Source organism: Streptopelia decaocto (genome assembly GCF_964273445.1).
Source record: "Streptopelia decaocto genome assembly, chromosome: 5".
NCBI lineage: Eukaryota > Metazoa > Chordata > Aves > Columbiformes > Columbidae > Streptopelia > Streptopelia decaocto.
The window spans coordinates 30,879,702-30,902,588 of record NC_138659.1 but is presented as its reverse complement, the minus strand read 5'-3'; the positions used below and the strand labels follow the sequence as shown (position 1 = coordinate 30,902,588).

General features: G+C 43.8%; 1 protein-coding gene across 1 annotated transcript; it reads right to left on the bottom strand.

Annotated features, from left to right (window-relative positions):
• Nucleotides 1-36: 36 nt before the first annotated feature.
• Nucleotides 37-21,184, bottom strand: RNF2 (ring finger protein 2). Its single transcript, XM_082052799.1, has 7 exons — nt 21,064-21,184; nt 7,579-7,667; nt 6,632-6,792; nt 5,586-5,801; nt 4,746-5,018; nt 3,469-3,640; nt 37-2,901 (listed from the first exon to the last, which is right to left on the bottom strand). The coding sequence occupies exons 2-7, from the start codon at nt 7,663-7,665 to the stop codon at nt 2,800-2,802; spliced, it is 1,011 nt and encodes a 336-aa protein (XP_081908925.1). The 5' UTR covers nt 7,666-7,667; nt 21,064-21,184; the 3' UTR covers nt 37-2,799.
• Nucleotides 21,185-22,887: the final 1,703 nt, after the last annotated feature.

Sequence of the window (22,887 nt, the reverse complement as noted above, 5' to 3'; positions counted from 1 at the left end):
TTGCCAATCGCTTTTACAGCTCCCCCCTCAGTAACAGAAGGTATTGTGCATATTTTCTAAGTCAAAGCAACTCTTCCTGTGTACAAGGAGGGGCTGAAAAATGGAGGTTGGGCTTGTCCATATAATTTGGGTTTTTTTTCCCATTATACAATCAGGGACAAGGAGTTTTGCCTGGTGTGAGTGACCAGAAGGGGGATTTGTAGCTCAGGCCTGTGAGAATTCTCATTCTGTTCAATAGTTGTCTTGGTTGTTCATTGGGTCACATCAGTCCTGCAATAATTAATTAACAGAACACTAGTGCTGGTTCAAGGCAGCTCTTTGGGGGCTTCTGCTTGTTATTTCCTGAGTCTGCTAGAAGGGTTACATCCTTCTGCTTAACAGTTGTAATATAATAACTGTAGAAATAAAGCAAAGAACAGGACTTCACTTTTTAATAACGTACCTCAACCCAAGTGAGTTGTTGGAGTTAACCTACGCTCCTTCCTGTTGAAGCTGCTTAATGTACAATTAAATGCAACTGGAGTTGCTGGGTTTAACCCAAATGCTGTGAAAATTTTTTCATCCTGTTCCTCAGGCTCCAGGATCTGAGAGCAGCACCTGTGGCAGCTGATGTCTTCTGTCTGCCTCTGGCTTTCCAAAACTGGCCACAGGGTTTCTTTTCTGGATTAGCAGAGGAAGCAGCACTGGAATTCCCAACAGCTTGTTAAAACACTTTTGCTTTTATTGTCAATTCAAGAGTTTCAGTGTCACTTCAGTTGGATACTAGAGCTATTAGGCTTACCCGTACCTAACACGTTATGTACTTAAAAAATAACATGGCTTTAAAAGGCGGAAGAGTAAAGTCATTTTGAAAACAAAATAGTTTATAGCACTAGAGAGTCACAGTGCAATCGATGGTTTAATCAAACAACTACATTATATATATATATAATAATATTTAAAGAACATAAATATTCAGTAAATTCACTACAACATGAAAATAAAAGCTTCACATTCTCCCACACTTCTTAAAGAACTTGGGGACAAAGTGACAGACAGACTCCTAGACAGACCGCTCGGCGTCACAAACACCTCTCGAAGGGACTGGACGTCCCCTGGGCAATCACACCGGGAAGGGATGCTGCGACTAAGCTAGAAGGTTTCCCCATCAATTTTAAAGCATTTATAATCACCACTCCCCCACCCCCCAGATTATATTTAGTGGACATGCACTACTAGTCTATACAATGCACCATTTCACCAGAAAGTCATGAATTGCCTTAAAAACTGCCCCCACTGCATTCTGGGGCCTGAAAACTGCAGTTTCATGTCACAGAAAAACCCAAGTCTTTCCAGTAAGAGAAAATAACTAAATTACTCAAAGAAAACAGCGGAGTTTTCACATCAGGATCAAGCTGATCTTCAACAGCAACCGGAGTGGATACGTTTATTTACAAGTGCCAGGCTGGAAAGATGGACGTGACAGAAGGACGATTCCTTCCTAAGAGCATCCCCGAGCATCTGAACACTTCTGTACCAAAACCAGTCTAACTACGGGCAAGACAAAGCAGCAGCAACACCATCTGCTGGAAAGTGTATTGTAATATTTCTCACCTATCATAGCAACTTCTTTTGCTTCAGGTGCCGACAGCAGCTGCGGGACCGGACAAAACCACCTGCTGCCAAGTCCGTCAAACTTGAACCTAAAGTTAAGACACTAAATGGTAAACTTCGTCAAGTACTAAAATTGTCTTCCAAAGTGCTAAGCCACGTTTGTTAAAGCTATGGCAAAAAAATAAAAAAGGAAAGAAACTAAATCTATGAGCAGCTTCTGGTTGGAGTCCTCCCTCCTCAAACTGGAACCCGGATAAGCTCCCAGCTGGGCTGGCACAAATTCCATCAAGCAAAGCGTTTGGACGTTGCATTATGTCCATGCGCTGGAATTTTGGGGGATTTGCTTTTAAAGAAGTTTTTTGGGGGGTTCTTTACAGAACATTGCAATACATTCACAATAAAAATCTGTTATTATAGGAAATAGAGCAGGGATATAAAATGTCCAGAACGATGAAGGTTGCGAGGACAGGATATGAGCGCAGCCGGGAAGCTGCAGCGCGCAGCAAGGCTGGCGTGTTCTACACAGGGTTATGGGTTTGGGATGTTAAAAGGTTTCCGAGTGAAATATTTGTTGAAAAGCAAACCAGTCTCACGAATCACCTTGCGCTGAAGCATTCAGCCCAGTAAACAGGAAGGTTTTAAAGTGTCCGTTTTCTCACTACGGCTCTATTTGTTCACAAGAAAATGACTCATAAATCTTCTCTAGGGAATCAACCTCAAGCTGCAAGACTCGGAAATCAATCCTCCACCAGTTTTTAATACGGATAACCATCGGCAAACGACAACACTGAACACAGCCCTTGGCATGTGTGACTACTGAACAGACCGACTTGGCCACCCAATGCTCAGTACTTCCCAGAGGCCACTGTGACTGTGTCGTATGGACGAGAAATCCAGATTTACCTGGACAAAATGAAGACATTCCAAACTGGAACACTCGTTCTCATGCATTAGGAACAAAAAAGCATGTCAACCACTGGAATGCACTGGAGAAGGTCATTTAGTCTCCTAGGGGAAAAAGCAAAACCCCAAAACAAAGACTAAATTAAATACAACCCAGAATACTGTCTAACCATATTAATAAGTATACTGAGAGAGCCTGAAGGCATCACATGTGCTGTCCATGAAGATAAGGGTGGTGCCTTCTTTTCATATTAAAGTTGTAGCTATAAAAGAGTTAGTCCCGTCTCTGTTTTCCAGCACAGCTTATTTATGTTCCTTTGTGGGTGCATAGTACAGTTCCATAGGTTTGTTCACTTTCCAGTACTTCTCGCTGACGAGTTCCAAGGAAAACGAGCCGTTCAGTACCTAGAACAGCAAAACAGAAATGAGAGAAATATAAAGCATCTGCCTTTTATCCACAAGACTTATTTCATTCAGGTGTAAGATCAGGCTTGGAGTTCAATCCGATTGCGACGCTGCCACCTGGTATCTGTATATTCCGAATTCAGCAGCTGAACGGAGGGATCTGCCCCCAGTGCACCCACAGCGGCTCACAGGGGAATATTCGAAGCCCACATAGAAAAGGAGAAACGTCACTGCACGCCAGACGCTTCTGGTGCAAGAGCTACCCACTCTTCAGACAATTCTCTCAGATGAAGTAATAATTTTCCTCTTCAGTTGTAACTGTAAAATTGCACCATAAGGTTGTTGCTGGCATTGCTGGATTTTTCCCAAGTAATTTATGTGCCTGTTTTTCTACTAACCGAGTTTTTGCTCTATGTGTTTTCCCGCAGAGGAACTGATCTGCTGCTAAATGCACAACCTGGTGCTGTGAATTTTACCCCTAAAGCCAACTCAGGAAAAGTCCAGCTGCATGTATTTCAATCAGACCTGTATCAAAGACGTATCAAAGCTCAGTTTTGCACTGCTCACCGTGAACTGCCCGTTGGCAGTAGCGATGTAAATGGTATATTGCTTCTCGCTGGCCGTGTCCAGGTTCATCTGGTTGGATTCTCCTTTGCTACGAAGCTCCTCCAAAGCCAACCTCACCGCCAGGTACTTGGACAAGTGATCAACGGTGGCATTGCCCGAGGTCTTGATGTATCTGCAGCAACAACAGCGATAAGACATTTGAGTTGTACGTATGGTGAAAAGCCATCTGGAACGCCCTTAAATATTAAGCATCAAGTGTGAAAAGGCCTGGAAAAGTTCACAAAGGAGAATATTAATTGCTTTTCCCCAAGACATGCAAGCAGCTTATCGAAGTATAGCGTTCTAAAGTGTCCTTTCATCTTTTTGACACTTGTCCCACAGGCCCTCCTGCTCTTGGGAGAGAGAAGATAGCGATGCCCTGTCATCTGCTCAAAATGAAAAACCCAATGTCAAGGGCTTTTCAGAGCTACTCACGGCTGCTGAAATCTTCTGAGCATAGATACAGCCTCAAGTGCCTGGACAGACAGCCGCACGGTGGGACAGCTGCCCACACAACACTCTGCGCCTCGTCACTCTTCCGTACTGTCTCACTATCTGTTTTCGCTTCAATTATTCACCTGAGAATTAAAGGCTGACGCAAATGCCTCTCCCAGAAGCTTGGTTTTCTCTTTGCCTTTCAGAACGAACCCCGGAATTCCTTTGCAATTCCAAACCAAAAAGAAAAGCTGGCTGAAACTTTAAATATATTTGTAGGCGCTACAGGGAGATGTCTCGAAAGCCAGGAGGAGACGAGAGGGAACTCCACAAGACTCCTTGTTGCTGCAATCCAAAATTTCCAGTCAGTGCTTGGACTGGATCATGAAAAAGCCAGGAAAAGCTTCCAGCCTATAAATCCCTTTGACACAAAGCTGCTCTAAAAACTGCTGACACTTATGCAAGCTTTGTTTACTCCTAAAGAATCTTCTTATAAGTAGAAAGGGGTTGATATTATACCATTATCTTGGGAACTACTGGAAACTGCAATGCTAGAAACCCTTAACAACATCTTTATTTGTGATTAAATCAAAGCAGATTGTTACTGCAACAGAGTATTTTTTATCACAGTTGAGCATCGACCTGACTTGCAATGGAAAGGGGGAAAGTGTGCATGTGGTTGAACAGGATGTGGTACGACCGATGTAAATGGATTGTCCAAGAAGTGACAGAAAACAAAAGCACCAGAAAAATAAGAGCAGAATATCCAGATAGGACATGAAGAGCCATAAGCGGGCGTTTACCTCGTCTGCGCGCTGTCGTCGTTCTCCATCAGGGTGGGGTGAGGCCTGAAGACCAACTCGATTTCACTCGCCCCGTCCATGACGGGGTCTATGGCCACGGTTGTGTTGTTATTGTCCAGTTCTAGCCCTGAATCGTCCGACGTTTTGGTTCTTTTATTGCTGGGTCCTGCCTCCTGGTTGCTGTGCGTTGAGGCGTTGCTGCAGTGCGAGCTGTCGCCGTTGTCCTCCGCGCCGCTGCCGTTCTCAATCTGCTGCTTCTTGCCCCTCTGTAACCTGAGCAGAAAGAAACGGGTAGAAATCAGCTAATCCACACTCAGGATTCCCCAGCGTACAGGCCCGCGGGGTTGGTACAACGCTCCCAGTCTCTGCCGTGCCAGAAGTTAGACCTGGGCACACACAAGCACTAAACGTTTCAGAGATTTTAAAATTTAAATTAAAAAATTCTATCTTTCTGAAAAAAAGATACTCATAGACAAGACTACAGACTTTTTCCTATCCCTCAAACACCTTTAAGGTAATTTTTAACTTCATACAGTTATTTTTCAGACTTTTATTTTCATCTAAATGTGAAGCCACCTGTGATGAAAAATATAAATCACACCATGTTTCACCACAACACAAAGTCTGGGGCCTCTTTCCCAGCTGACTCTCTTAGGTCACCCTTAGAATTTAAACTCCCCATATTCCAACCTTGTGAATTAAGTCGTGACTAAAACCTAAATTCTGGCATTACGTACGTTGATTTGCACGTAAGGGGAATACATCGGTACAGGATTCGCCGTGTTGCAGTTTACTATCAAAGAGAAGGTTACACGTGGCCAAATGAGATGGGTTACATACCTGTTCATGGCCTGAATCTTTAATCCTTCCTCGATGCTGTGACTCAGCGCTTGCTGGTTGTTGTGTTTGCTGATCCTTGCCAGCACTCGCTCCTGGTGAGCTTCGTATTCATCGCGGCTGGGATAAATTTTACTGATGAGAGCATCGAAATTGGGATCCGGTCTCAGGGATCTTTTTGAAACGAGCTTTTTACGACACGTGGGACATTCTTTGTTGCTGGATATGAACAAAAAGGGAGAAAACAGTTACAGCTCTCCAGCAATAACCAAAGTCTGCCCTAATGCTGCAATTCTTGGTCAAAGCGCTCACCAAGACTCAATATTGAGAGTACATCTGGAATGAGGCTTCTGTCTTTTGACAGATCAGGTAGTTCCAGACATTGGAACAAAAACCCCAAGCGTATCTCCCTGCTTCTTTTTAACATATGTTTAAGGAAACTGTATTTAGACTGAAGAGTTCAGGAGTTCCACTCTGCAACCCAGTTCTTCCCTTAACCCTCTGGCTGGATTCTCACCTAGAAAAAGATGCACATCTAGTGGAAATGACATTAAGGCATTGTATTTCTGGCACTCAGAGGAGAAAACGAAGATTAAGGAACCTATTCTGTAGTTCAAGCACTAATTCCTGGCAAAATTAAACCCGGAAACTTGTCCTTCCTACCATTTTGTTGTCTTTGAACTGCAATGTCAGGTTCACACACTTATTTTCCTGTGAGAGGCGTCAATGGCTGCAACACCGGTGTCTTTACTCCTGATGGTTTTGTTGCTGCCCTCTAATGTATTTTTGCTAATTACTCGTCCGATTTACACAGGCACAGCAAATAAGGTGTGACCTCTGTACAGAGGTAATTGCCTTTATCAGAAATAGATCCCTCATTGACTTAACTGCTGTTGGTGACCTCAGAGTTCTATCGCTTTGGGGAAAAGGTGAACTTGTAATTGAAGAATATGAGAAAAATTATTTATGCTTTAGGTTGTTTCAGTCTCAAAGTCTGGAAAGCTTTGTCTAGAGTAAAATCCTTTTTCCCTGTAGTAACGATTCCGTACCCGCTCCTGAGGGCTGTGATGATACAATCGGCGCAGAAGCGATGCAAACATTCTTTTGTCGTCATGGTGTTTTTTAACATATCCAGGCAGATGGGACACATGAGCTCGCTGTGCAGGCTCCTGGGTGACACCACGATCTCCAAGCCATCAGTGATTGCTTCCTAGCGTTAATTAAGGTAAAGAGTTCTTTAATGTATCACAGTATCACAGTATCACAGTATGTTAGGGATTGGAAGGGACCTCAAAAGATCACCCAGTCCAATCCCCCTGCTGGAGCAGGAACGCCCAGGTGAGGTTGCACAGGAACATGTCCAGGCGGGTTTTGAATGTCTGCAGAGAAGGAGACTCCACAACCTCCCTGGGCAGCCTGGGCCAGTGCTCTGTCACCCTTACTGAGAAGAAGTTTTTTCTCAAATTTAAGTGGAACCTCTTGTGTTCCAGCTTGATCCCATTACCCCTTGTCCTATCATTGTTTGCCACCAAGAAGAGCCTGGCTCCATCCTCTTGGCACTCACCCTTTATATATTTATAAACATTAATAAGGTCACCCCTCAGTCTCCTCTTCTCCAAACTAAAGAGCCCCAGCTCCCTCAGCCTTTCTTCATAAGGGAGGTGCTCCACTCCCTTAATCATCTTTGTTGCCCTAATGGAATTTAGACTGCATGGTTCACTGTGCTTTTAAGGAGAAACACGGTAAAAAGGCAGAATGCACATACACAACCACATCAAATACACTGCTAAAGGAAGGAAAAAAGAAATAAACATCAAAACGGCTTATTTTTCTAATATTATAAGACAGGTTTTTATTTGGGAAGACTTTTTTAAAGAGTATCCTTTAAAAGAGGCAGTTAACAATCCTAAAGGGAAAAGAAAACATTAAACATCAAGCTTTGAGTTCTAGAAAGCATTAAAAAAGCTGTGCCATGAAGGCCTTGAGCCCAGCTTACCTGCGGCGTTCTTTGCAACTCGTACAAACTGAGCTCCCATGTTTTGCTTAGAGGCTGCGTCCCGTTGGTCTGCACGGCTTGAGACATGCCTGGGGAGAAAAAGAGAGAGAAACTGCATATTCCGGCATCCAGCTCCCTCGCCAAGGGCTCCTGGGGCCAGCGGGGTGTCCCCGGGTCACAGAGACACACAGGCCCTGTGCCACCAATGGGGACAACGTTTGTTTGTCCCACACACTGATAATCCCACGCTCTGTGCCGCTACAGAGAAACTAAATGAGTCGGTGAGCCGTGAACGCTTTGCAAACATCAATTAAGGTTGTTAAACAGAAGCAACATGAAACTCAAGGCCAGAAAACTTGGGCTGTGTGGTGCGAGAGCTGCAAGTGCCACCTGATGTGGAAAATGTCCATCAACGTCCACTCGGGAACGTGCATGTGGGTCAAGCCGGGTCCGCTTTAACTAAATCATACACAGATTATGAGGGTTTTGCTCATTTTTTGTGTCAGCAGTGGCAGACAAGCGTTCTTGGAAATGGAAATAACCGCTCCACAACCAGAATTTGCTTGCAGGTAAAAGCACACATCACCTTTTCATTTAAAAAACAACACACAAACGTAAATCAAACCAACCCACCCTCCCACCCAAAAAAAAGACCATGCAAAGAAACTGTGATGTTTTCCCATCAAAATTGTGGGATTGTTGGATGTGATGGGGCAAAACTACCACACGTGGTCACTGCAGACATGTGAAAGAATGGTCAAAACATCAGAAGAAAATGATGTTTCTGAGCAGAAAATATATGCACACTGGAGGAGAGGGGACAGACCTCCCCATCTCCCCAGAAATAGCTGCCTTGAAGCAGGAAAACTTATGCCAGAGTGTATGTAACCACAGAAGAGGCAAGATATTTCTATAGATACAGATATTTCTACTGGGTGGAAAAAGCAGAAGTGCTTTTTTCCTTTCTTGTAACGCTTATTTTTTTAATTGAGGTTTGTATTTCCAGACCTTCAAAACCGCAGCCAAATGCAGATTCTATTGATATCTACCAGGTACATCATAATCCAGCTTCCAATCCATCAAATTCCACGTGAAAAGGGTCACCCTCTCCGGAGAGCGACGTTACTTTCTAAGCGTTAATTAATTGTTGAGGGAAAAGCAAGAGAAACAGTGCAGCAAAGATTATTAGATCTACTTTTATCCAGGCACTGAAATTAGAGTTTTCTCCTGAAAAAAGGAAGGGGGTGAAAAAAAGCCTGACATGAAGTGGCCACGTCCACTATTATGTCTAAGAAGTAATAAAGGTCCAAAAAGGCGTCAAAAGAAAAAGATGACAGACCATCACCTCTGATTTTGACTATATAGATATTGTGCCTTAACGATACAGATGACTTGTCACAAGAGACGTGTTTCTCTGTGTGGATCAGAAAAGCAATTTAAGTTATCCAGAGGTACGGATTTAATTATGGTATTACATGACAGATTGCAAAGCAGCAATGTTGAAAAAGTGTACAAGTGGCAAAGAAAGGACATAGTACTTCTCTGTGTTCTGGTTTCCACAACTATTTAAGGTAATTCTAGGTGTACAGAAAGTCAAGTCGTTCGGGTAAGACCCTCGGCTCGGCAGCGATAGCACTTTCAAATTTGAAAGAGGACAAACACTGGCCTGGAAGCTGGAGAGATCCACGTAGTCCACTCGATGGCCTTCTCTGCTATTTCTGAAGGCAAAATTTGAGGAACAGTAGAAACATGCTCAATTCAAACATGCCGAAAAGCCCCTTCCAACCCTGAAGAATCAACCACAAAAAAATCACATTACACTGCATGGAGTTTTTAATCTGGTTGATGATCAATGAATAAGCTTCCTTGTTTTTTTCCCTGTTCCCCTACAATTTCCAGATGTATATTTGGGTCTGAAAAATGCAGGTGGATGCGGCTTCTTTTCCTGAGCACGTTACTGGACATCAGGTTGTATTACATTTCTTCACGCTGCTGAAACCTAATACGGCAACATCAGCAGCTGGTGTTGGTATCAAAGGTCAAACTCAACCATCAGGAGGGGCATTTTGACCTAAAATTGCACTGATCTAACAGGCACCACGTACCAACTCAGCAGTCTCAAAATCATAACCAGTCTCTTCAGATGTTCTCATCAATGGCTGATCTCCATTCGCTCGGGGAACAGAGGGCAGAAGAACCTCTAGAGTTGGCCAACACTCAAGTCAAGCCTTATGACCAAGCAGGAGGAGATCGCACCAGCCCCTTGCTCTCAGGTTCAACAGCAAAGAGTTGGGCAGCTCTACTGACATCTGAATGGCTGATTCTTTCCAAAGCTACAAAATTAGGAAAAGTCTTTAATAAGCCCAAGAAATATTTTTGTTTTCTGTTGTTGATGCTTTGTTCAGAGCAGAAAATATAGAAGCAGAAAGTTTCTGGATGAAGGGAACGACATCCTTTTATTAACTACTGCTGGCAAGGGGAGAGAAGACAGAGTATAAATATAAAACCTTACATTTATTCTTCAGTCTGGAAATTCATTCCACTGAAATCTCACGTTCTTAAAATCAGTTGGACCATCACTGACGTATTTCACTACCCCTCTGCACCCCTTGCAGCATTTTTTTGTAAGTCTTAAATATCCATTCTCTCATGCTTGTTTTTCCAACTCAAGATACAAAGTGGATTTCATCACAACAATATCTACTCGAGTTTTCAGCTGTTCAACACCTCAGATCTTTTCCACTTTATAAATGAAGAAGATGGGATCTCTTCTTTGCAGGTCACACGTGCTAACGTTGGGAACAACGCAAAGTCAGGTACCCCCGTTTTGAAAAACTTCTAATACACCACAACTTTAGACTTTTAATCCTTTTTTACCTTTCTGGCCTTGTCTCTGCCCTCTGGATATAAGGAACCAGTGACATGACACCAGGGTGATATAATGGGGAGAAGCCACATTCCTATCAGCTCTTGGAGCCACAACTAGTTGTGATTTATGCTATAGCCAGAGCGAAACTCTTGTCAAAAAACACAAACCAAACCAAAAACCAAGCCTAACTAATTTTATAAGGATCCCTACAATCCTTCAGACTGACTCAGTCTTCGAGGACAGTAAAATTTAAGCACAAACTTGGTAACTGTAGAGTACACACAGCTGTCGCTATCAATGCAAGGACCGGCGGATAGAGCCACAAGAACAAACGACAGAGCTGAGAGCCAGAAACGTTACGAATCTCTCCAGGTTTGATTCCTCCTCACTCCCTGAAAATAAAGAGAAACAGGCTAACATTTACTATTTAGTCATAAAACTTGCTGAGTTGCTGCGTGTTGTTTAGAGAAGAAAACTGGCAGATGAAAAGTGGGAGATTGTTAAAAATGATCAGAAGGTGTAAATTTGTATTTCTTTGTACCCAGGATGTTTCTCAGTTCTCCACGTTGCCAGAACACTAAAATCAAAAGAAAAGAAAACGCACCTGTGCTGTTCTTAAGAGTTTTCATTGATTTTTATACAAGGCAGCTTTACCCACAAGTTGAATAGCTCCCTAACTAGAGCCGGTAGACGAGCCTGCCGGCTTCACTAAAATACACCGCATCGCTTCATCTGAAACACTTGCTATTTAAGCCCGATTTCCTCAAAAAAAGGGGCTTACACAACCTTGCTCTTTGTGCTCATCCATCTGTAGACGATTTTCTTAAATACATATATATATATTAGAAAAAGAAAATTGAAGACTAACAGCTGGGGTTTAAAAACATAACAACAAAATAAGTCTTGTTCCTGAAGCGCTGGAAAAGAGGCAGTTATAGGAAAAATAATGGTACGGAAGAGCCGATCAGAAAAGAGCCTCTGATCTCCTGCCTGCTCGCTGACTGGGGAATTGATGCTGGAAAGTCCTTTCAACGCACTTTACAAGCTTTTATACTGAAATATACTTAAATATTTGCTAAAATATCGTGATGAGTCATGGTAGGTTGGGTATTCGGGTATCCCAGTCCTGAAACTGGCCAGTGGAAATAAAATCCAACAGGACCAGCAGGCTCCGGACCGCTCGGAACTGTGTGACACTGCTCCTGCTCTTCTCCACTTCACCTTCCCAGAGATTTACCACCCCTAAATTAGCCTTATTTCTCAAAATTTGTCATTGGTGACAGTTTAAACAGTTCCTTAGGTCTAGCTTTGAACTAACCATGATGGTGGCCCTGCTTTAACCAGGGAGCGGGGGACTTGCTGCCAGATGACATCCAGAGAGCCCTCACAACCTGAATTACTCTCCAAAACGCTTTGCAGGGCCTATTTTAGCCCAGGCAAAGAGACCAGAGGGTGGAATGGTACCCAGCAGCTGGAAGAGAGAACCCCCAAAGCCAGCTCAGCTCTGGCCATACCGTACGAGCTGCTATTTAACACTAACCAGTCTACTGAGCTCTGATACTTCCCTCAAAAACGCTTTTAAGGAAAAAAAAAGCATCAGGCTCTTCAAAAAATAAAATACGTGCATAGTATTGAACCCTTAGAAATCAATTCATTTTTGTTCCAAGTGTTAAAAGGTAAATATTTAGACTTAAAACAGTAGGAGAGTTAGAGCTCTGTTTGGTACGCCAAGTTCAACAGCACCTTCAACCATTTCCATTTTTACTTTCCAAAGGATTAGTTCTTTTAAAAACAGGTATCATGGTGCAGTTACTCTGGAAGCTTAACAGGATTAGAGTTCTACATTTTACTCTCTCCAATACTGTAAATAGTATTAGGGACAAATTGAATGTTTTGACAAAGTATTCCATTCAATAATTCATTTCAATTTACTCCATTAAAGCAGTCTGAAATTGAAGGTTTTGCTGCTTTTACTTCCTGGCTAAGAGCTTGATTTAGAAAAAAAAATCTGGATAGACACTATTTGAAGGAATTAATCTTCCCTGTAGTTCATATTTTATGTTCAATTGTAATTTAGGGCAACTAGGACTAGATTACAATCTAATACTTCTACTATTCACTCTTTTCTGAAGTTTTATTCCTCTCCGGATCTCTGAATCCCTGGAATGCAGCCAAATCAGGTCTGGCCTGGAGCTCATTTTATTCCCAGCTCTGCAATGAACCGCTCAATGATTCTGAACAAGGATGTCACCGCGTTTGTCCGTGCCCCCCGCATCCTCCTCTGCTCCTTTATTGTCACCACGCTCCAAATCATCTCTCAGCAAGTTTATATCGCACTCGCTATCATCAGGATACAACTGATCTCAAAAGGGGATAAGCCAGAGAGAGGAAGGTCTTACTAAAGTGGGTTTATTCCATTCAGCTTTCAGACCTTGTCCTGTCAAGTTCATTGAACTATCAAGTTCAATGTCACAACATCCCTTACAAGGAAGGTTTTCCACTTCTTTATATTTGCAAATTGACTTCAGTATTATATTAGCCATGTGTACAGTTGTCTTCTCTTGACACAACCAGTCCGGATCTGTGCTAACAACAAATTCCAGCTCACTGATCCATGGTCAGAGTTGCCATCAAACACAGCGTCTCTGTAGTGCAGCTCACCTCCAACGTGCAAGGTTTGAGTTGTCAGGCTCGCAGACATCTGAGAGATATGATCTGGCGTCCATCATCATTTCTGATAGTCATTAAAACCAGATTTAAACTCTTTAGGAGCTTGTGCTGTGGACAAGTACCACAAGCCAGACTTCAAGCAACAACTGCTTAAGCTACCAAGAAGAAAACAAGAAGGTGTTGGCCATGACAAAAGGCACACGGGCGGACAAAAGAAACTGCTGAGCATTGAGCGGTAAAATTCACAAGGGAAACTATTGCCATGCTGAAAGCATCAAGCCACAATGAGAGGATCACTAATGAAAGGTCACTTCAGGGAGGTGGTGGGATCTCCACCCTTGGGGACAGTCACACTCGACTGGTGTCACCAACAACCTCATCTAACTGGCCCTGCGCACCAGGAGGTTGTACTGCATGATCTCTACAGGTCTCTTCCAACCCAAATTATTCTAATTATGAGGGTATCTCACTATTGGACAAATTTATACTTAGTTTTGCTGTATAGAAAGTGACACAGCCAAGAAAAGCCAACAGCAACGGCTACTAACGGGGCAATAAAGCACGGCCATAAAAAGCTGAAGAAACCTGAGCAGGACATTCTCCTACTCCCCATGTCTTTTACAGCCTCTGTGGCTCAATATGAACATCCTCCTCACCCACAAAAGAAACATCAGTAGGTTTTTGGGGACTGCAGTGACCAGTAGCTTTAAACAAAGCAGAATCCATTTGTTTGAACTGCATGAAAACAGCAACAAGGGAATTGAGCCTTTAGGTGCGCAGGATGTTAGAGAAAATATCCAGCTTAAGCTGGGAGTTTCCTCCATAAACACATGATATAACCAACCACATGTTGGAAGAAAAAGAACACTCCCCTTATATATCTTCTGGGAACCTGTGGAATCAGGAGTAAAATTCACAACTAGGTATTTCTGTCTAAACTGGAAAATTAACATATAAGCCCCAAAATACCACACAAATGTTTTCGGATCATATAGTTTCTCTCTTCTGTACATAAATTGGTAAGCAAAAATGCCTTGGGTATTGACCATCTACTGAAGCTCTCGAGAGCTGAAGGTATCTGCCCAAATTTAACACCTGTGGCTGTTAGAAAAGAGCTGTAAGTGGTGATGGATTAATGCAAATTCATGAGGATCAGATACAGATTACAAAACAAATATTATCAAGTGAATAGTTTCAGCTGATATCCCAGAACACTTAGAAGTACATTAATGAGCCAATTTCAAAATTATTACCAAATACTTTATCAGTTAATACTCTATCGTAATGTCAGAGAGCTCCTTTGTAAATGCCTACTGCATTTAAAAGGGAGTTGTTAGCAATGCTTACACAAAGCCAGTGTTTAAAATACTTTTGCACACATTAACTAAAATGCTACCATCTGCAAAGCACAATCAAAGTCAATTAAAAGACTATTAAAGATGCCGAATTAATACGAACTATGAAACTGAGACTTCAAATAGCAATTACATGCTCCAGAAGTCAAATCTGATAACAAATAATGAGTATTTACACCGTGCTTTCCACCCTCAAGGTATATCAGCTTGCGAACAAACACGTCCTTGGACTGTATTTGTGGGATAGACACAATGAATTAGAAAAAAGTGAGGGAGGAGACACAGCTACGAGTTGTTGTTACTCTCTATCTCTGTGAAAGAGATGAAACCAGCTCACCAGCAACTCCAGGGGCAAGAGCCTTGCTGGAAAATAGGACACAAATCTGATTCTTGTGGGATCTCGAACTGTTGCTGGGTTTCATTCTTCAAGAGCAAACCTGGAAAACCTGTGTTTGAGCTAAACCAAAGAAACAGAAACGAACTCTGAATAAAAATGTATGAAAATAAAGACTGGCTGGGACTACCCCGAGGCCACACATGGCCATAAACAATCATGTATATTAATGCAAGCAGTCTGACTGTGGTGCACGGTATGGTTGATGTTTAATGTGACGAAACATCTCAAAGCAGGTCTGCCCTGCTCCAGGACACTCTAATTTCAATTATCAGTGTGCATCACGCCATCCTTCAAGTGTAAGCGATGGACACAAAGTGATAACCACCCTGACAATACCATTTGAGCAACGTCCAGTTCCCTGCCATCCTGTTCTCCTGCTTTTATTTACAGAATGAAGAGATTACCATTCAAATGTTTTGATCAATTACATCATGGCCGAGAAAACAATTTAACTATAATTAAACCAGAAAGCCAATATTAAAATTAAACACAAATTTTACTGTCAGATGAGTACATGCAACTCCCACTGAATGTTGGATAAGTGATCGGCTGGCACAACAAAATTACTAATACAATAAAATTATTTGTGTGTACATGAGTGCCAGATGTTCCCCACACTCAAAGTTGTGCCAAGTTCCCCATTTAAAATATAAAACCAGGCTGTTCTGTAAGAAAAAAGGACATGTTCTCCTTTTCTTTATAGTATTATGTCACCAGAATGTATATTAGGAGAAGCCATACATATGCATTTCTCCAGGCTCACTGGAAAGCACATCAGCTGTAAAATACCTTGTCAAATTCTCTCATTTGCCACTAAAAACCGAGCCTAGATTTCTCAAGATGGGAAGCTCCCTGAGACCCACTGTAAAGGTCACTCTAGAAAGATTCATATTTTCTTCCTCTTATCCCATTACTTTCAGTAATGAAGTTTTTCATCTAGAAGAGACTTGACTACATCAGAAGCTATTTTACGAACCTCCACACTGGAAGTACATCAAGACTAGGGAAGCTGCGTTTATTCCCAAAGAAAGTGTTACAAAGCTCTTCATTTTCAGATGTTCAAACTGAGGAATCCAAAGTTTGTCAGCCTATGCAGAGCAGTTAACAAAGAGGATCAATCTCATTTCTGCCCCAGAGCACTACCAGAAAAAAAAAGAGGAGGAAAAAACAGTATAATTAATTCAAGACCACAGACTCAAAATGTCCTAAAGCAGCCAGTAAAACCCAGGAATGCAGAGAAACCTGAGGCACCGGCGCAGCTGAACGGCATCGGCAGTCGGTAACACTTGAGATGTTTTCCCGATGTGATTGTCCCTCTCAATCACACAGTTTTCAGTTTTGCTGATAACTAGTCCCAAACTCCAGTTTTCCCACAACCTGCCCCATAAACTTAAAAGGCATTTATTTTCAATGCGAAAAATAAATAAATCCTTTGAAAGCCAAGTAACGCCACCTGATGCCATTACCGTGAAACCTCCAGCAGGCTCCCGCTCAGATAACGTCTGACAAGAGAGGGGGAAATAAAACTTCTATTGGCATTTCTGAAACACAGCAGCTTGCTAGCACAAGGTTTTTTACAGTTTCTACACTGTATTTATCCTCCTGAGGAAGAAAGTGGTTTTGCCTGGTGCAAAGACAGGTGATCTTCCAGTTAATTGCCACTCACCATTAACTGGACCAGAGATTAATTGATCCCTGGCAGCGTTTCCAGTCTGGCCATCAAGCTGCTCATCCTGGCCTTCCAAAACATTAGTGACCTCCTACAAACCATCTGCTACACACATGTACACCTATAGAAAAATGCAATGAATCTAACGCTAATAGAAGCGACCAGCGAGAGAGAATCCTCCCATTTCAGATGTGAAGAGCATTAAAAAAAAGGATAGTATCAAATTAAACTTTTGATCATACTCAAGGGTATCACAGTGTTAAGAACAGTCACGTACTCTTGGACATGACAGATGTATGTGATCTTAGAAGTAAAGTATAATGGCATATAAGCACTATATGTCTGTGTACATTGCCCTTATACAGCTGACACTCAAACTCGAGTTTATTTTAACAAGTTCCATATTCCCAGCAAGGGGCATCAGGTTTTTTGACGCTGCCTCCTGGACCACTCTGTCACTGTCAATAACCTCGGTCCTTAGCGTCCAACAATCCCATATCATACCCTCCTGGACATCTCCTGAGCTGCAAAAACTGGAATATGCAACATGATCACAAACATCGCCCACTGTTCTAATGCAACACGTAGTTAAGATCAATCATTAAAGCTAAAAAAAACTGGTACTTGCCCTTTCACAGCACCTGGATCTTGTCCAAAGTTGAGCACTAAAATGTGATACAACAGTAGCACCTTCTGCCAGGACTGAAAACAAAACTGATAGAGGAAAAGCATCTTTTCACTCCTCACATGAGCCAATAAACCAGACAAGCGCTTGACCTAAAATCTGCCAAAGACCTTTGCCAACAAGTTATAAAAAATGGAAAACAGCCATTACCAAGCCATAATTCAGCCCTATGAAGTAACAATATTAAATGGAATTCTGTAGGTAAGTGAGCAGAATTGCCATTTTCTGTGTTATTGGTTAAGTTTTATGCAAAGTTTCTCAGATTATGAAGCACGGTACTGTAGTTCTTAGCAAAGCTCTCAAGCTCTTAGAGTTAAATCAACCTTAGACTCCAGAATTAATAACCAGCTGTGACAGAGAAAGACAAAAATGCCTTTCTAAAATCCTGCCTAAAATGCACTTCAGTACTGTATCAGATCGGAGGGATAAAAGACTGAAAACTCTTGGGAGCAAACAAAAGTAAACCTTCAAACTCCAGAAAAGTTTAATCTGTTACAGCAACTAAATACATACGAACAGCTCAGGAATGACACTTGTTGCCTTAGGATATTTTTAATCAGACTGTTTTTTTTCTTTGTTAAATTCTTTGCCACAAAATTCCTTCCTCATGTCCGGCCCCAATCTCTCTCCTTTAGTTTGAACCATCACCCCTTGTCCTGTCACAACAGGCTCTGCTAAAATGTCTGTCCCCATCTTTCCCTTTTAAGTCTGGAAAGGCCGCAATAAGGTCTCCCCAGAGCTTCTCTTCTCCAGGCTGAACAACCCTAAGGTTGTTGGGATCCAAGGTGCTTTTAAGTAAATTTTAAGAAACATCGTAGAAGCTCAAGCCCCAACGTACTGTAAATCAGGCGTACTGCTCGCCCTGGCCTACTGGGATCACATCGAGCAAGCCACTTTGTTATCCTTCAGCATACAAGTACTATCCATCACACCTACTAACAGAAACGGCAGCACGCAGTAATATTCTAATGAGTTTATATTGTGGGAGAAATTCTGAGAATATCAAATCAAGAAATACGCTTGTTTTTTTTTCAGTTTGTCCAGAGCTATGTTAGATAGCCACAAAAATTTCTCATCCACTTACCAGTGATCACAGAGAAATCAGCCACAACCAGTTTTCTTAATGAGAATGCAAGACAGCTTGGTTATTAATAAGAGAAAATAAACTCCCCCACAACACTTGAGAGACAAAAAGAAAGATTCAAGTAATCTTACGTATGATTGACTTAATACCTAAAATAAATATACAGAAACAAATTTGTTAATTTGGCACCCAGACAGCTTTCCTCTAAAGCCGGGTGACAGCTAACATGGATTTGTGTTTTATAGACTCTCTCTCAAATGAAACTGTACACTTGGTAAACAGTACTACAGGAGCAATACTTACACAGTTTAGACTCTGTAATCAGCCAAAACGGTTTCATTTTACCCCTGAGTGGTAAAGAGTAAAGAATGGATGAGGTTTTTAATTAGTTAGCAGACCACTGCTGCTAACTCCCAGGTGTTCACAAGAGAGCTGCACAACCCATAAGTTGAGGGGAGGCAGAAATGGATAATTCCTCAAATATTTCTCCACTGCAACAAGTCTAAGCAGCTCCGTAACACCGAACGCTGCTCATTCCTCAGAAAATTAAGAATTTAAGGTCGGCTTCAAAGGCCAGTTATTTTCACCATCAAGCAGGACCAAGGTCAGGCTCACCTACACCCCTGCTCCAATCTCTTTTCTGTTTGCATCATTATTAAACTGCTGATTTAGTCATTAAAAAGAGGCTAAGGGTATTTAAGCAAAACCAAAAAAAGCGGAAGGAATCCCTTTACTCTGCTACTTCTTTCATGCATGTTTTTCGAACTGGTGCTTCAGTAACAGTAGATCCAGTGCTCCTTCTAAGAAAACACCCGAGCACTTGCAGACTTATGACTTGTTTCTGAAGCTCCTTTTTCCCCATGGCTTCTTTCCCCCATTGTATTATTTTTATTAAGCAAGGGAAAGAGAAACAGTTAAAGAAAGCGGAATAAATTCACATATCCCAACATCTATTTCATATAAGACTGATGGCTTTCCTATAGGTGCCAACCGTATTTCTATCTAATTGACAGCACAGCCCTGAAAACACCAGAATTCTGCTCTAATCACCCAAGATGCCCAACCAAGTCTCTATACTCAACATATTACCATGCACCACACTTAAGAAACAAAGTGTCATTGATAAAGGGAGCACCCCACGCAATTTATTTCACTGGCACTTGCACATTATTTCAAGTTTAAGCCATGACAGGCAGAGCTTTTCCTGGCAACTGCAGCAGGGCTGGTGTTTCAAAGCTTTGAAGCCAAAGGTCAAAATTTTAGCCACTGAAGAAGTTAAAAAATCTGCGTTCTGCTACTATTACAAAGCTGAATGCTGAAAATAATAAGGCATTTATTAAACATCGTAAATAACAATTCCAGGGCCAATAAGGTCTAAAGATGGTCTGAACTTATTTAAGCGTCATCACTGAAGTGTACCATAACCACATCTGTCCAGTGAAAATGCCTCCCCATCTCCAAATATCTGACAAAGCTAATCCTTCAAACCAACACATCTTTTAATGCAAAATATACTCCTTATCAATATCTGCTGCTGTCAAAGTGAGAACCTCTGTCTTGGCTGACAGCTCTGAGCTCGACATGATATATAAAAATGTCAAATTATCTCATTACAAAAGTTCTTAATGAAAACATACATGAATAGAAATGAGAGTACCTCTGCGGGGAACTCCTATGACAAATCGAGTCTTTGTCACTGAATGAATGACATATTTGATTAAAGAATTTTCCCCAAGCAAAAGTAATGTTACCCGTGCACCAGTCACGTTTTTTCAAATGTAAGCTATTTCCTCTAATCCTTAACAGCCTGCGTGAAATGCATAGTTATTACACAGAGCTATAACCACCTCCAAACAGGAGTGGATTATCATTTATCCTACTGGAAATCATATTTCTCCGCCGGACTTCTATGGAATGAGGCACCTGATCCAATTATTTCCCATAGAAGAGTGTCTGAAAAACAAACAGCTTAATAAAAATCTCAGCAATATTGCTCAGTGTCCATTTTACATATACACTATGCTATGGGGCGGGATCCAAGAAAAGCAAATTATTTTGAAGAGCCAGCTATGACAGACTGTAGAAGTTGGCAAGAAAAAGGTTCTAAATTCCTATGGGAAGCAGCGAGAGCGAGTGTGAAGGGAGGAGACGCATCTTCAGCCGCCAACAGTGTCTTTCTGCACTTGATGCCCGGTCGGGAGCGATGACATTGTCAGCACAGCAGCCGGTTTATCAGCATCACGCCTCGCAAACGCCGTTCGGTGACACGGTGACACGGCTTGGGGAGAAACAAAAGGCGGGGAACGCAGGGCAATAAATCATACTGAATATCCTACGTTAAGCCGGGGAAATTTATTAAACCAGCAGTAACGGGTTATGACTGTTCACCAGCTCTCCCTCCTCCAGGGAGGCATCTGGCTGTGTGGTGTTACGGAATGCGGCGGACGGTACCTCTGCCTGCAGCCTCCAGAGTAGAGATACACAGACACGTAGAGATATAGAGATATATATATTTCCCTCAGGGCTTGCGGAGCTCCCCGCGGCCCCGCACCACGGGGGAGCGGCCCCGTCCCACGGCCCCGGCCTGTCAGGGGCTGGGGGCGGCCCCTCCTCCGCCTCAGGTCCGGCACCAGACACCCCCCGCGGCACCCACTCCGGCCGGAGGCTCCTCGCCCTGCGCTGCCTCCCCTGCCCCTCCGGACGGACAGACCCGACGGGAACGGCCGCGGCCGCCCGGGCCCCCGCGCCGCGCTCACCGGGCTCTCCCCTTAGGCCGCCGCGCCGCTCGCTCCCGTCGCCCTCTCCCGCCGGCGGTGCCGCCGCAGCCCCAGCAGCACAATATGGCGAGCGGCAGCCTCCGCAATGGAGCTCGGGAAATGAGAGGGGAGTTACATATTCATGGCCGGGGCTGGGCAGGGGGAGCGCGGATGGATGGGGCTGCCGAGACCGGGCCGCCCAGCGCCCTCCTCCATCCCTCCGTTCCCCGCCCCGCCGCCTGTCAGCGCTCCCGCTGCCTCTCCACACCGCCCGGCGATGCGGCAGCGAGCGCGGGGGGGCTCCCAACTCCCTACAGCCGCCCCGATACCTCAGCCCGCGGCCCCTGGAGAGAGCAGTGTAGGGGAAAGGGGCCTGGGGTCCTGGGGACAGCAGGGTGACCATGAGCCAGCACTGGGCCCTTGTGGCCAGGAAGCCAATGGGACCTGGGGTGGGTTAGAAGGGGGTGGTCAGTAGGTCAGAGAGGTTCTCCTGCCCCTCTGCTCTGCCCTGGGGAGACCACACCTGGAACATTGTGTCCAGTTGTGGCCCCTCAGTTCCAGCAGGACAGGGAACTGCTGGAGAGAGTCCAGCGCAGCCACCAAGATGCTGAAGGGAGTGGAGCATCTCCCGTGTGAGGAAAGGCTGAGGGAGCTGGGGCTCTGGAGCTGGACAAGAGGAGACTGAGGGGGGACTCATTCATGGGGATCAATATGGAAAGGGGGAGTGTCAGGAGGATGGAGCCAGGCTCTTCTGGTGACAAACAGTGATAGGACGAGGGGTAATGGGTGCAAACTGGAACACAGGAGGTTCCACTTAAATATGAGAAGAAACTTGTTCCCGGTGAGGGTGGCAGAGCCTGGCCCAGGCTGCCCAGGGGGGTTGTGGAGTCTCCTTCTCTGCAGACATTCCAACCCGCCTGGACACCTTCCTGTGTAACCTCATCTGGGTGTTCCTGCTCCATGGGGGGATTGCACTGGATGAGCTTTCCAGGTCCCTTCCAACCCCTGACATTCTGTGATTCTGTGATTCTGTGGGGGTGGCCATGCTCCCTGAGGTGACGCCGCGCTGGACGGTCGGTGCTGTCTTGTATTTTCCACTCCAAACCGCCGAGGAGCCTCCCCAACCCCACTGCCTGTGTGGAGCCGGTGGTGCTGGTACCTCCATGAGGCGGGATGGCGGTGGCCAGGCTGACCCTGGGCAGTGCCTGTGCCTCATCGCCAGGTGAAGCAATGGGGCGAGGCTGTTAAATTGTCTTTGCGCAAGAGCGGGTCCGCCATTCTCAGGATCAAGCAGGCCAAACTGATGGCCTCTGTCTGGCCTTTGCTGGGCTTTTCTCCCTGAACGTGACCTCCAAGCTCTGTGGCTCTTCACCGCTTCTCATTCCTGGCCGCCTTTCCGAAGAGAGGGACGTGCCCGCTGTTCAGAGGCCGTGAGACGAAGCCCGATGTCAAGATGCGCTGTGCCATCTTTACATTCCGCAAACAGGGGCCAGGAACTGAAGCAAGACCTGATTGTGCTCATCTTTCAGACAGCACAATTCACATCAGACGTTTTTCAAACATCTTTAATCTCTGGGGCCATCGTGCTAAATAAGCATTTGTCTCCTGGTATCCACATTTTAGCGTTTGTTATGTTATTATAGTTTTTTTATGAGCTTTGGGTCTCTGGCAGTGCCTTTATTGGTCTTGTGATTAACTGTTTTATACAGCAGTTCACTTAGTGTAATTAAATCTGGTGTGAGTTAAAAGTGAACAGAGATCACCTTGTGAGGTGTAAATTGGAATTACTACTTCAGTCTTTAATGACACAGCAACATCATTTGA

Coding starts and splice junctions, on each gene's coding strand:
- RNF2 (XM_082052799.1), bottom strand. CDS start 7,665: ATGTCTCAAGCCGTGCAGACCAACGGGACGCAGCCTCTAAGCAAAACA. Junction 5,802..6,631: donor ATCACAGCCCTCAGGAGCGG/GTACGGAATCGT, acceptor GTTCATATCCAG/CAACAAAGAATGTCCCACGT. Junction 5,019..5,585: donor AAGATTCAGGCCATGAACAG/GTATGTAACCCA, acceptor CTTTCTGCTCAG/GTTACAGAGGGGCAAGAAGC.